This window comes from Catharus ustulatus, chromosome 3 (genome assembly GCF_009819885.2).
Source record: "Catharus ustulatus isolate bCatUst1 chromosome 3, bCatUst1.pri.v2, whole genome shotgun sequence".
Classification (NCBI taxonomy): domain Eukaryota; kingdom Metazoa; phylum Chordata; class Aves; order Passeriformes; family Turdidae; genus Catharus; species Catharus ustulatus.
In genome coordinates, this window is record NC_046223.1 from 46,280,324 (window position 1) to 46,292,874 (window position 12,551).

Below are 12,551 nucleotides of genomic sequence, written 5' to 3' on the forward strand. Positions count from 1 at the left end.
TTAAGATGCAAAATAATCTGAAACCAAGGGTCACTAGTGGCTCATGTGAAATGGCCAGTAGATCAATTCTGATTTACAGACATCCTTTCTGTAGTTATCTCAAATGTATTTTGCAGCAAAAAGGAACTCTATCCAGAACCGTGAGACTTATGAAAGGTAAAAAAAGCAAGATGTTATTGTGTATTCCAGAATGGCTTGTCTTTTTTAAAGATGTCTTGGGGCTTTGACTCTTTGGAGGGAGAGTTTTGATGCCAACAGTTTTTGCTTCTCGAGATATTCATATGTGCTCAAAAATACTGGTTATTAACATGAATATTCAAACTCCAAACTCAGCATGACACTGCTGGCCTTTCTTGAAGCAAAGTGATGTCAGTTATTTACTAGTTGGGGATTTAATTCTCACAGTATTTAGCAGTCTCAGGCAAAAGATTAAGATATTCAGCACATCATCAACTTGGTTAGACTCAGGTGGAATTTCTATTTTCATCACCATCCTGAAAAGACAGTCTTGGTAAGTCCTATTACAGGAGCTTTACTTATTTCCGTTTAACAAAGACTACACAGAAAACAGTTTCTTCTAAAACTTCTGTGCAGGGTGCCCAAATGCAAGTGATGGTAGACGATGCTGTTAATTGCTTTAGGAGATGCTGCCAAAATAAACTGGCTCAAATAACTCTCTAAAAAAAGCTGTAACAGATCTGATAAAGTGGACTAACTCTCTTGTAACACTCAAAGCCTTGCCCTTGAGTCAAATTTGAACTGCCCTCAATACTTGTTGAAAGATCAGGCAAATGTGAAGTTCTACTGCTTCCCATGAGTAAGTGTGCAATGTTCTTATACATCACTGTAGAATTCCAAAATGTGTACAGAATTCGTCACAGACTGCTAAACTGTGAAAAAGAGTACATATTGATACTGAAACGTAGCACCTACATTAAACTGAATGAAGTTATTAAATTATGCTGTGATGGGAAAGTTATCATGGAGGTATCTCCTCAAAATATTCTGGGAAGTAGAATTCAACAGAAGGAGAAATCACACAAAAGGAGACACAATTAAACATTTTACTTGTCTGAAGATTGCAATACTCCATATTGAAAGAATTTTGTTGTCATCCTACTTTCTCAGCAAAACATCTAGCTATAAAACTTAAATGACTGCTTTACACTAAAATTGACAGTATGAAGTTAACTGACTTTTCTTCTCCTCCAGCAGTTCTAGAAGACTATGGCATAAAATACATACTGGGGCCAAAAGAAACCCATTCAGCAAGTGAAAAAAAAATATGCAGCAGATAAACTACCAAAATTCCAGACAAAGCACACTTGATAATGAGAATCTTTGTTAAAGCTAACACTGGGGAAAGTATGCAACGTGCCAGAAAGAGCCAAACAGAATTTCAGAGAAAACCAGAGGGCCACTGCTAAGTTTAAGAAATACACATTCTTGGTGGAGAAAAAACAATGTAAACAGATAGTGTTACAGCACTTACACACAAAAATCTCAACCACATTACTCTAGGAAGCAAAAGTACTGGGGCCAAACTGTCCCAAGCGATAATAGTAACAGTGAACACACACAAAAAAACTGAATCCAGAGGGCTTTGTACAAAAACACCACAAACAATTTATATTAAAATTCCATTTCATGTCAAGATCTTTCTGTAAACCCTGCAGTGTCCAAACCAAGTGATAAAACTCATAAGAAAATACTTAGCACTGAATAATAAATAGCAAGTGGACATCTAAGGAGGCGGACTGAAAGTCCCCGAAAGAACTGAAATGAGGTAAGATTTCACTGATCTAGGCACAACAAAATTCCTGTACTTTAATACTGATGCTTAACAGCTTAAATAGCAATACTTAATCACTCAAACCAAATGGTACTGTAAAGCATAGACCAGCTAATGCTATTAAGAGTTCTGACTAATGAAATGAAAAGAACACTGATTTGCTCTTCTGGCAGGTTTAAGACTAAAATCTTCTTGCTGTATTTAACATTACTATCAAATAGTGACAACAGACCTTCCCATCAGGGTTTATGGTTTATGCTCTCTCCCTCAGACACACTTTGGGCAAAAATCACAGCATGAGGGCAGAGTCAAATAATGCACACTAGTGTGCAATAGTCTTCAAAACCAGGTTATTGCCACTCACATTTCACACATTTTTCACTTAAATTTAGGGTAGATATAAGAAAAATATTCTGCCACTGTAACTCCTGCAGAGCAAACATCTAATCTGTAATTTCTTGGTGGTTTTGATCCTTGCTCAGTAATGTTTCTCTGTGAGGTTAAGAGGCAAAGCAGAAAAGTAATACCTCCTCCCTAATCAGAAGTTTTTAGAGCAACATTATCCCAACAGAAATATACAGCCATTTTGCAGTGTTTTATTCTCTTTACTTCCAGAAATGATACTTTAAATTTTCAAGGTATATTAAAATGTGTATCTTGCAATCCCTTCACAGAATTTTTATTCGTCCTGGAAGTGGCTTATATTGATTCAGTCATTAACTAGTTATCATGAAGCTTAGGTGAGACCCCCTGCTTGCTATGCTATAAGACTCAACATGCCAAGTGTTTTTCGGAAGGCAGAAAGGTTTCAGCTTATTCCTGAAGCACTGCCTAGTTGCCACAGCTAAATGGCAATGACCTGTGCTCCTCAAGTAAAAGACACCCTATTAAAGCCTACTTTTAGTAGTCTTAGCTATCTTCTGGTAGTATTCTCCCATACATAAGTCTACATTTATCACATTTTAATCAACTGGTTTAAGGTCAGCCTATGGCATTGAAGGTCAAAAACACACAGATGACAAAACAGTAACATAAACAGATTTTTTTTTTTTGTGGGAGTGGGGGAATCCCTCCCATTTCAACAATAATAAACTTAATGTTATTTCAAAGACCATAATGCCAGCCTCCAGGGGCAGGACAGCCTCTTAGCTGTCCTGAGACTAAGAAGTAGTTTCACATTGCATCATTTTGAACATCAGTCATGTTTTCACGCCTCCTCAAAAAAAGTGTTTGCAGGAAAACCACATACCTTGACTTTGACAAGCCTTTTTGCTGTCTTGATCTTGGCTTCACAGAAGGCTCCTCTGTATTTCGCACTCACATCAGTGCCCACTGTGAGATAGGGAGGCTCATCAATTGCCTGGAACAGAAAGGAAAACAACTGCTTTTTAATTACTGACCACTGGCAATACAACTACCGCGGTCCACCAATTTCCGTGGACAAAGTATTACAAAACAGCCCAGTGAAACTTAAATTGACAGCAGTGAAAACACAAAACACAATACTAAGCTAATATAATGAATAGAATTACAATTTTATGATATACAGATATAATCTCATGATGTGAGATCACAAATAAGACAAAATGATACCACAGTTATCTACAACAAGCATCACATAGGCTTCCAGCCTCTGCATCATCAGAAGACACAGCAAGTGATCAATTCTGCTACAACGGGCTTGAGGGCAAACTAAGTATTCTCCTTAAATTGCCCCAAGACATGATAAATTACATGACAATATTGGTCTTTATTTCCCTCAAATAATTAAGGTTCATTTTTCATTAAAACTCTGAAGAGATTTTGTTTTTTCACTTTCAAATAAAGTAAATGGTAAAGGTGACACTCATCAGAGCAGCCCACGGGCAAGGTACAGTAGGAGACTGATAGAGACTAAACACACAGTAAAGATGAAGGGTCCAGACAAAAGACAAGGTTTTGTGACATGAAACACAGAACAGGTGACACCCAAACAGGGAAATAAGGAACAGAAGAGGTAGGAAATAAGAGAACTGGTCAAATCAGTATACTGAGTGAGATCATGAAGGCACAGTTCCCTCAAAAGAAGCCCATCTTCTCTCACTCAACCTCCCCTTAATACAATCTGGGTGAGGAGATTCCAGATAAGTGAACCACCAATGAAATATCAATTCATAGGCTCTGGGTGAGAAGAGGGAAGGCAGAGGGTGACACACAAGGGGAGTGAGGTTTGTTTTCAAGAGCTGCAAGCCTCCATGGAGACCCAGACAAGAGCAGAGCAAAGAGATTTATGCCCTTATCAAAGCCACATTGTGTTTGTGTCCCTACAGACCCAAACACAGTTTACAGGGGCATCTCCGGCACATCCAGGTTCTCCATGGGAAAAACATACAGCTAAATCTTCACAGGTGTCAGAGACTGAGGTGCTCACACTCAGTATCAGATAATTCCTACAATCTGATTCCAGTTCCAATACATCAGAAGGCATGGAAGTGTGTACTTCAATGCACTATTTTCCAGAAATTTAAGTTTTACAAAACTTGAAATTGAGAAACATTAGATGCTACAGGGTTAACTTCTTATTAATGATGTTTTTTATAGTGACTCTGTTCCAGCCTCTCTCTCGCTCACTGGCAGGCAATAGAATATATTTCTGAGTACTATAAAATTGTGAACAATCTGCACTTTCTCAGATCATCAGAAGCATGAACGCACTAATGAACACCTCGCTCTCTCTCCTGCATGTGTGGTACGTGACTGGATGCAGAGTAGTAGGATATACTACGCTGGTGGTAGTATATCCACGAACACCTATCCTTTCCTAATCCAGGCTTAATAGCAATAAAACTCCACTGAGATTAACAAGGAATCTGTTAAGCATGTTGGGATTCTGAAATTCATTCCCTCCTGGTTTGCGCAACAGTACTTGCCTTTGAGGCAGCCTGCAATGCTTTTCTCTTGCTGCACTTGGATGGATGCTGAAAGAGGGATTCAGACGATAATAAATTTGGTTTTGGTCAGTACTCTCACTGAAGTGAACCAAGAAGTGGCTGTTTCACACAATATGAATCTGAGCAGAAGAAAGCAGCAATGTATTCTCTTGCAAAGACCATAAAGCTCTAAAAGGGGAGCATCCCTCCTGCTCCACTGCACTTTTTAGTTTAGAAACACATTCACCACTACAGGGGTGAGAGCATTTCATGCCAGTTCGTTTTCCAAAGTTAAAAGGAATTGTGGAGTACCGAGATTACTTTAAGAATGACAGATCCCAGATGAGTCCACACAGATGCACGCAGCTATAATTCTCCTATGAACAAAACTTAAAGAGCTGGTTGTGTCAGTGTCAGTCTATACTTCCCTATACAGACAAAAGAATTATCACAAAGACCAATCCACAATACCAAGGTGAATTTACAAAAAAATACAGAACGCTTTTTCTTCCCTGCTATTGACACTAACTAAAACAAAACAAAAAAAGTTGAGCACCAATACAATCTGAAGCTGTGATCTTTGAAAACTTACAGCCGAGGAACAGGCAAGTCAACAGCCAAACTTTAAGAAGGACTTTAAATTCTTAAAATCTAAAGATCATAATTACCAGTACTGTGATGATTTTATCACTACTTCAACTTATTCTTAACAACCTCTTCCAGAAAGAATATTCATTCAAAAGACAACAACTTAAGAACTTCTGTTAGGAACACACAAGTTAATTTCAATCTCTAGCCTAAACCCTTTGAAATTACTCTTACTCCTTTCACTGTAATCAGTTAATATTTACTACTGTAAAGAACTTCAAAGAATAGCAAACATATGGACTATCTGATTACCAATGAGGTATGTTTACTAGAAATACAGTATTGGAGTGGCTTGAGAAAAAAAGATGAAATTACTTTCTTTACCTACCACTATAAATCATTAGATACTTTAAAACAGTATCTGAAATCTTCATTGGATACATGCTGTATTTTTTCCTGCAATTTCACTATTCCATCGAAAGATAAATTACATAGGCTTTTCCCTGACCCAAATCACTTAACTGAAATTTCCAAGATACTTCCCTCATTGTGACAGAGTAACAACTGAAAGTGGCAAGTTAAAATAATTAGCAAAATGTGATGCATCATAGTGAATGCAAACTAGAAAAATAAAAGTAACAACCAGAGTCTGGCATTAATTTCAGATAATTGTTACCATGACTTTGTCATTCTCACCAGCTCTGAGTCACCTGTTCTCAAGCAGGTTTTATTCAATTCCACCAACATTAGAGAGATTAAAAATTAGTATACAGCTATTTTTACCTTTCTGTTATCCCTTCCCTGCTTTAACTTACGTCATTTATTAGATGTCCTTATGCTCAGACAGAATTTTTATCACTGTTTTTATTCTTTTTTTAGGCTTTTCAGAGCAGCTTTCCAAAAAAAAAAACAAACCAAAAAACAGTATGCTAAAATGCCGCTAGAAATTGATAGTTCAGTAATCTTGGAAAAGGTATCACAAGCATACTGAAAATATCTTAACAAGATTCATTGCAGTGGTATTTAAAGGTAAGGGGGGAACTACCTTTTAACACAAAAAGTTCTGGGCTTCTTAAAATTCTTGAAGGCCTCTTAAAACAAAACTGTACTAGTATCATATGCTGCTGTCTCAGCCTTTATTTTATTTTAAAATTGGCATTTACATTTTTATGTGAACATAATCACCTACACTTTACAATTTAAAGATAAGAATGATCATTTCAGGAGCATATCACAAACAATCAGTAAGTAAACTTCTGTCAACAGCAGAACTGAGAAGTATACCCAGCACATGCCATAATTCACATATAATGAGATCAGGGACTTCTTTCATTCAGAGCAGCTTCAGTCCACACACCAGGATATCCTGTCAATGTTTCTATCTGCCTACATGTACTCTTTCGAAAAATCTCAGAGTTCACACTGGAAGGAGAAAGGTGAAGCTGCTGGCATTATCTCGGCTCGTAAGTTTGGTTGTTTTATTATAGTGATAAGACTGGTATTGTAAATCTTCATGGAGATACGCACAGAGCAGGCGGTTTCCAAGAGGAGTATGTATTTTGTCTGCACGAATTACCGAGGCCAGGCTACCGCAGGGGAGCACGGGGAGACAGACGGACACCCGTCCAGGGGAGGGCAGTACCAGGAGAGGGCTGTACCCCGCGGCCAGGCGGCAGCTACGGAGGGGCTGTTTCGGGAGGAGAGCGGGATGAGCCCTTCCCCAGCACCCGCTGCAGGGGGCCGAGCGCTACCCGGGCGGTTCGAGCAGCGCCCCGAGGAGCTGGGACAGCCGGGCCCATGCTCCAGCTTTGCCCAGGCCGCCGGAGCCACACGGCGCCCGGCTGACTCGCTCTTTCGTGCGGCCAGACGAGCACCAGCGATTCTCCGGGGAGCTGCCACTTTAAGGGGAGGGGCCGCAGCCGGGAAGCTGCCAGAAGTTTCTGGCTGCCCGAGCCAGCTCCGAGCGCAGCCGCCCGCCCTCGCCCTCTCCCCGAAGGCGCCCACGGCTCCGGCAGATTAAGCGCGGATTGCTGTACACTAAATTTGTCCCCGTAAGGCGATTGCCGGGTAAATCTGCACGCAGAGCTTCCCGAGAGCTGCCGCTGCTGAAGTCGGGCACGGAGCACCAACTCCGGGGTCCGGCCGGGAGAACGTGCGGGCGCTGCCCGCGGCCCTGCAGTGCAGCTCCTCCGGAACGCCGCTGGAATGCGCCTGGCTTTGAATATTCTAAATCATCGGCCAAATTACTACAAAAAAAAAGTTCCGGCGCTGTCTTGAGTGAGGCAAGAAGGGATAAATAGAAAAGTACTTCCTGCAGTTTTGCACTTTCCATTAGGAAATCCAAACTAATGGACAACCGCCATGCTACTACTAGCACTTAATTTTGTTTTATTAATGGGAGTAGGATGAATAGTTTCTCTGCTATCTCAATTCACAACTGCTGTGCGCGGAGTTGCAGCACAAGCTGCCGCAGCTGAAAAGCTGGTTTGCCACTGAAATAAGAAGCAGTCTCTAGGTGACCAGTCAGCAATTTCCACCAATTCAGTGGCGGAATTTTCTTTGGCAGAAAAAGCAGGCTGCTGGAAGGGTTCTGCTCCAGCCTTCAAGCTGATTATACCTGGAAGGATTGATAAATGGCTAGATGCCCACATCATAAAACAACCTGCATGTCTTCTGAATTTGGATATTTACACGATGTTAATAGTTCTGGTCTTCTGTGTATGAGGGGAGAAAACACAGACATCTCTCCAGAGCACTGTGCAATACATATTTTAACACTGCAATCTAAAATGGTAGCATCACACTTTTACATACATTTTAAAGCTGTAAAGAAGTGGGTTTTCCAGCTTTTTTTTACGCACATACATTTTTCCATCTACGTGGGATGAAATCATCCTTACTTCTTTTTTTTCTTTTCAACTGTGCTGCATTACTATATTCAAATTCCTTTGTAAAGTCTGTCATGCCATACAGCAGCTGATAAAATTGCTTTACATTGTGCTTTGCCCATAAGCACATCTAATGCAGTGTGTGTGAATGTATTATTTCTATCTCCTAATCTGTATTCTTCTGTACCATGCACAGGATGTTCCAAGTAAACCACATGAAAACAAGATTAAATATTCAATCTAGAAACGTAGCAGACATAGTTACTAGGAAAGCCTGCAGGACTGCTTTTGGAGTAATATAGAAAGAGAAAAACCTTCCCTCAGTCTTTCATGTATATGAAATCTGAAGAGCCAAGATTTCAGTTTGCATTAAACATTCAAAATGCAGCATTTATCTGCTCTACAAGACTCTTGTGTCAAGAAACTAGTGATACATTTTCAACAAGCAAAAACCACCCCAGCTATCCCACAATTAATGAAAAGAAAGGAATTGTTTTGAAAATTTAAGATCTGTTTCATTTCAATAACCAAGGTTCAGGAAAGCTTGTTAAAGATTCAAGACCCTCTCCCCCTGACCCCACCTGCCATCCAAATTATTACTGAGTTTCAAAAAGAAGCATCATAAGGCTCAAAATCTGATTTTTTTTCTGGCCCACAGTAAGCATGAGGAGCAGTGGCAAAACTTTTTTCCTACTGCCTGTGGTAATTTGAAGTTATTTTTCCAAGGGAAGTGTTTTCTCATTGTTTGTCTGTAGTCCATCATTTAAGATGGAAACACAGTTTGCAACTGGAATCATTACAATACATACTTGACTAATCCATCTACAGTCATCCCAGTCCCGTAATTTAGTAGGAAGACCTGCCAGAAAATACCCCACTACTGCAATCCAAAACCAAGCCGTATCTTAGTCTCCTAATGAAAAGCAAAAATTTGACATAGCTGGAACCTTAAATTCCCTTTCCATCCTGCAGAATTAGCAGCCACCTCAAAGTCATTCAATAGGTTTTCAGAAACTTTTAGGGCAATAAAGGCTTGAAAAGACTCAATTTTTTAAAACAGCAGGTTTTTTTGTTTTGTTTGGTTGGTTTCTTCTGTTTTTATTTTTTTTACACAAGAGTAAACTCAACATCTCCTAGACAAGTTCTGAAAAAAAATTTTCATGAATGTAAGTAAAAAAACCACAAACACATTAAAAATTTCCTCTCCAAATACTTCCTCCCCTAAATAATGCATTTAACTTACAGATTATTACCTTAAATACTTTAAAACTGCAGTAAGTTCCACCCAACAGCAGAGATCCACCTACACACTGCAGAATCAATCTTTTAATAAGCAAAATCACAGTGTAATTAGGAGTGCAAGATTTTGCTTACAGTTCAACCTGCGGTAGTTGGGAGGATGTTCAACTTTATAATAACATCAGACATCTTCAGGAAAAACTATTATTATAACATTTTAACATATTCAGTTTTGCAGATAATATCTTCATAGTTGATTTCAAATAAATTCCTCGTGTATTTTTACAGCAACAAAGCTAAGAAACTTCTAAAACCTTTCTACAAACTGTATCACTAGGACACACAATTCCTCAAAGGCAAATGAAGTATCTGAAACAAAGACTGAAGCCCAGAAAATAAAAAATTCCTTTTTAAAAAAGTAAATCTGTTGGCCCATCATCCACCTTCCAGAAATGAAAACACCACAACAGGAAGCAAGAGGAATTTTTCTGAAACTTGCAAACTACAAAATAGAATAAAAGGCAGTGATGTTTTCCACATGAAAAGGCTATTACATGAAAGCCCAAGAGTAAGTGTGCTTTGAGCAAATTTTCTTCTGGCTGAAAAACTAGATTTTTACTTGCTTTTTGCTTTTGTTACTGTTGTACATTTCTTAGAAAGGCAGAACTATTAATTTTGAAATTTATGAAGGAAAATGGTTCAATTTTATCAATATTTACCCAAAAATCAAAATTATGTTAGGAAACATCCTGACCAAACATTTACAAGTTAGAAAAGGGGGTGGAGGGGAGTTCTTGTAATGAAACCTATTTCCAGTTTCAATTTAAAATTTACAGGAAGTTTGAAGTAACACCTCACCAACCTTGTAAGCAAACATTATACAGCACTTAACTGTGGCAAAATGTCTTTGTTGTCTCTCCCCTCGACCAAGCTGGAAGTTAGCAGAGCTTAGTGCACCGATGTCTGGAAGCATTAAACCAACTTCTGACAGCTTTAGCCTCCCCTACAGGTGCAAAGCAGCTATTTTATTTCAAATTACTCAGTTAGATCAGTCCAGTGCCAAGCTTACTTGAAGTTCCTAAAGACTTGAAAGGGTTCAAAAGCTGATTTTCCTCTCCAAATAAAAGTGAGCTGTGGAAAGGATTTACAGGTTCTGAGATCATGATGGACCAAGAGACCCAAAACAAGAAATTCAAATCAGTAATCACTAGTAACACCTCTTTTATTCATTATATCTGTATCAAATGCAGAAAGGATTTTAATTATTTTCACTTACCCATGCAAAGTTGAATTTTTATGGAACTAATTCCTTTTTTTTGGAACTGTAAGTTGATGAATACAATTATAAACATATTTTAACTTTACTAAAAAAAATAAGAAGCAATAATTTAAAGATTTTAAAAGTTAGTCTATCCTAATCATTGCCAAAGACCAATTCTCCATCCAGAAATTTACTGAGTAGTGCAATTTCCAAACATCTAAACTGTAATTACCTCATTTCCTATTCAAAATAGCAAATCCAGAAAGGTGACTATGCTTTTAAAAATAACAGCATTTAGGTATTTCTTCCCCCTACCATACTGAATAAAACCCACTGAATTCTGATTCTGTTCCTAATTTGGTCACAGACTTGCTGCACCATGATGTGGCCCAGCGGGCTTGTACCAACTTTCAAGTCTGCAGAATGGGGGTAATGCACACCTTACTCAAAGGCAAGTATTTGATGTTTCTCTATAGTACTTTCAGACCTAAGAATGGAAATCTGTATTCATTCCATCAGTATAGCATATCACTCTATAGAATGTTTTATTTAATAAAAACACTCCAGAACTGCTGATCGAGCTCTCTAAAAATAATGTCAATTCTTTACAATTCCTTCTGTAGGCCTCTTGTCCTGTATTGCTGAAAGACTGCATGAAGATATTTTGAATGCCTACTCCTGCTGTTTATCCCCCTAAATATAAAATCTTTCTTGAAGTCAATTATTGCCATAGCTACCAGATTGCATTTTTTCTTGTAAGGTTTAGCTAAATATTCCAACTATTTAGCATTATAGCTTAGTACTGTAAAGTGATACAACTTCATTAATTTTGGCCAAACTTTTTTGTACATTTCAAACCTGAACACTGTTTCTACATATATACAGATTAAAAAGTAACAATTAATTGGAAATAAGGAGCTTCTCAATGAAGACTTTTAACCACAAATATTTTTAAGACTTCTTTCGAATTTCCTGTGTTTTGCACAAGAAACAAAAGTCATTCTAGCATGGAGAACCGTAAGTCAAAAAAAGGAAGCAATCAATGAAGTGTTTGTTGTTAGAGGGTAAAATAATTCAGCAAAAAGTATGTTCTTGATACCTGTTTAGCACTTTAAGTTAAATTCAATTTTTACACTGATAACCACCATTTTGCCAACTAAAAGCTTCAGATATTGCTTAGAAGCATTATTTAAATTATTAGGTCTGGAAAATTTGCCTCATTTTAAAAAATGTACCACAGTTCTGTCTAGAGATGCTGCTATGAAAAAATTGAGATATTTCAAAGCACTGAAAAGTGATTACTAATAATGTGCTTGCATTCCAAATGGATCGGAACAAAGATCATTTGATAGTTTAATCAAACAACCCAGTCCTGAGCAAAATAATCAAGTGACTATGTAAAGTCGGAAAAAACAACAGTCAATGAAATCTCAAGAGAAAAAAACCCCAAACCTATTTTTTAAACTATTTGATAATTCTTGGGAGTTATTTATCTTTCCAGTCAAAGACAATTTAATGATTGTTTTCTTTTTAAGAAGTTAGTTGCACAGTAAATTCAGTGTAACAATATACAGAACAGGAAACTCTATGTATGTGAAATTATTTGTCTGTGTTCTAGGTAACTGATAATACTAGCGTTTTAGTTGACAGAAAAATATAATAATATTTTTAGATAGCAAAACTGATAGCAAGAGCAAGAACAGTGAACAGATACTAAAATCAGATAATTGCCCAAGAATGTTAGGGGTTTTTTCACTGAAATTGTGGCATATCAAGATTCTGTTTATTATCATCATCAATTTTTAAAACTATTTTCTGTTGTGTAGAACTTTAGAAGTAAATTAATGCTAAACTGAAAAACTGAACCACAAAAA

At 37.8% G+C, this 12,551-nt stretch overlaps 1 protein-coding gene across 1 annotated transcript in view; it reads right to left on the minus strand.

Annotated features, from left to right (window-relative positions):
• ARID4B (AT-rich interaction domain 4B) overlaps positions 1-12,551 on the minus strand; it is a 91,870-nt gene that overhangs the window by 59,003 nt on the left and 20,316 nt on the right. The window contains exon 3 of the mRNA XM_033054992.1: positions 3,042-3,152. Within this exon, the coding sequence (XP_032910883.1) occupies positions 3,042-3,152 (111 nt within the window). The remainder of the gene's footprint in view (positions 1-3,041; positions 3,153-12,551) is intronic.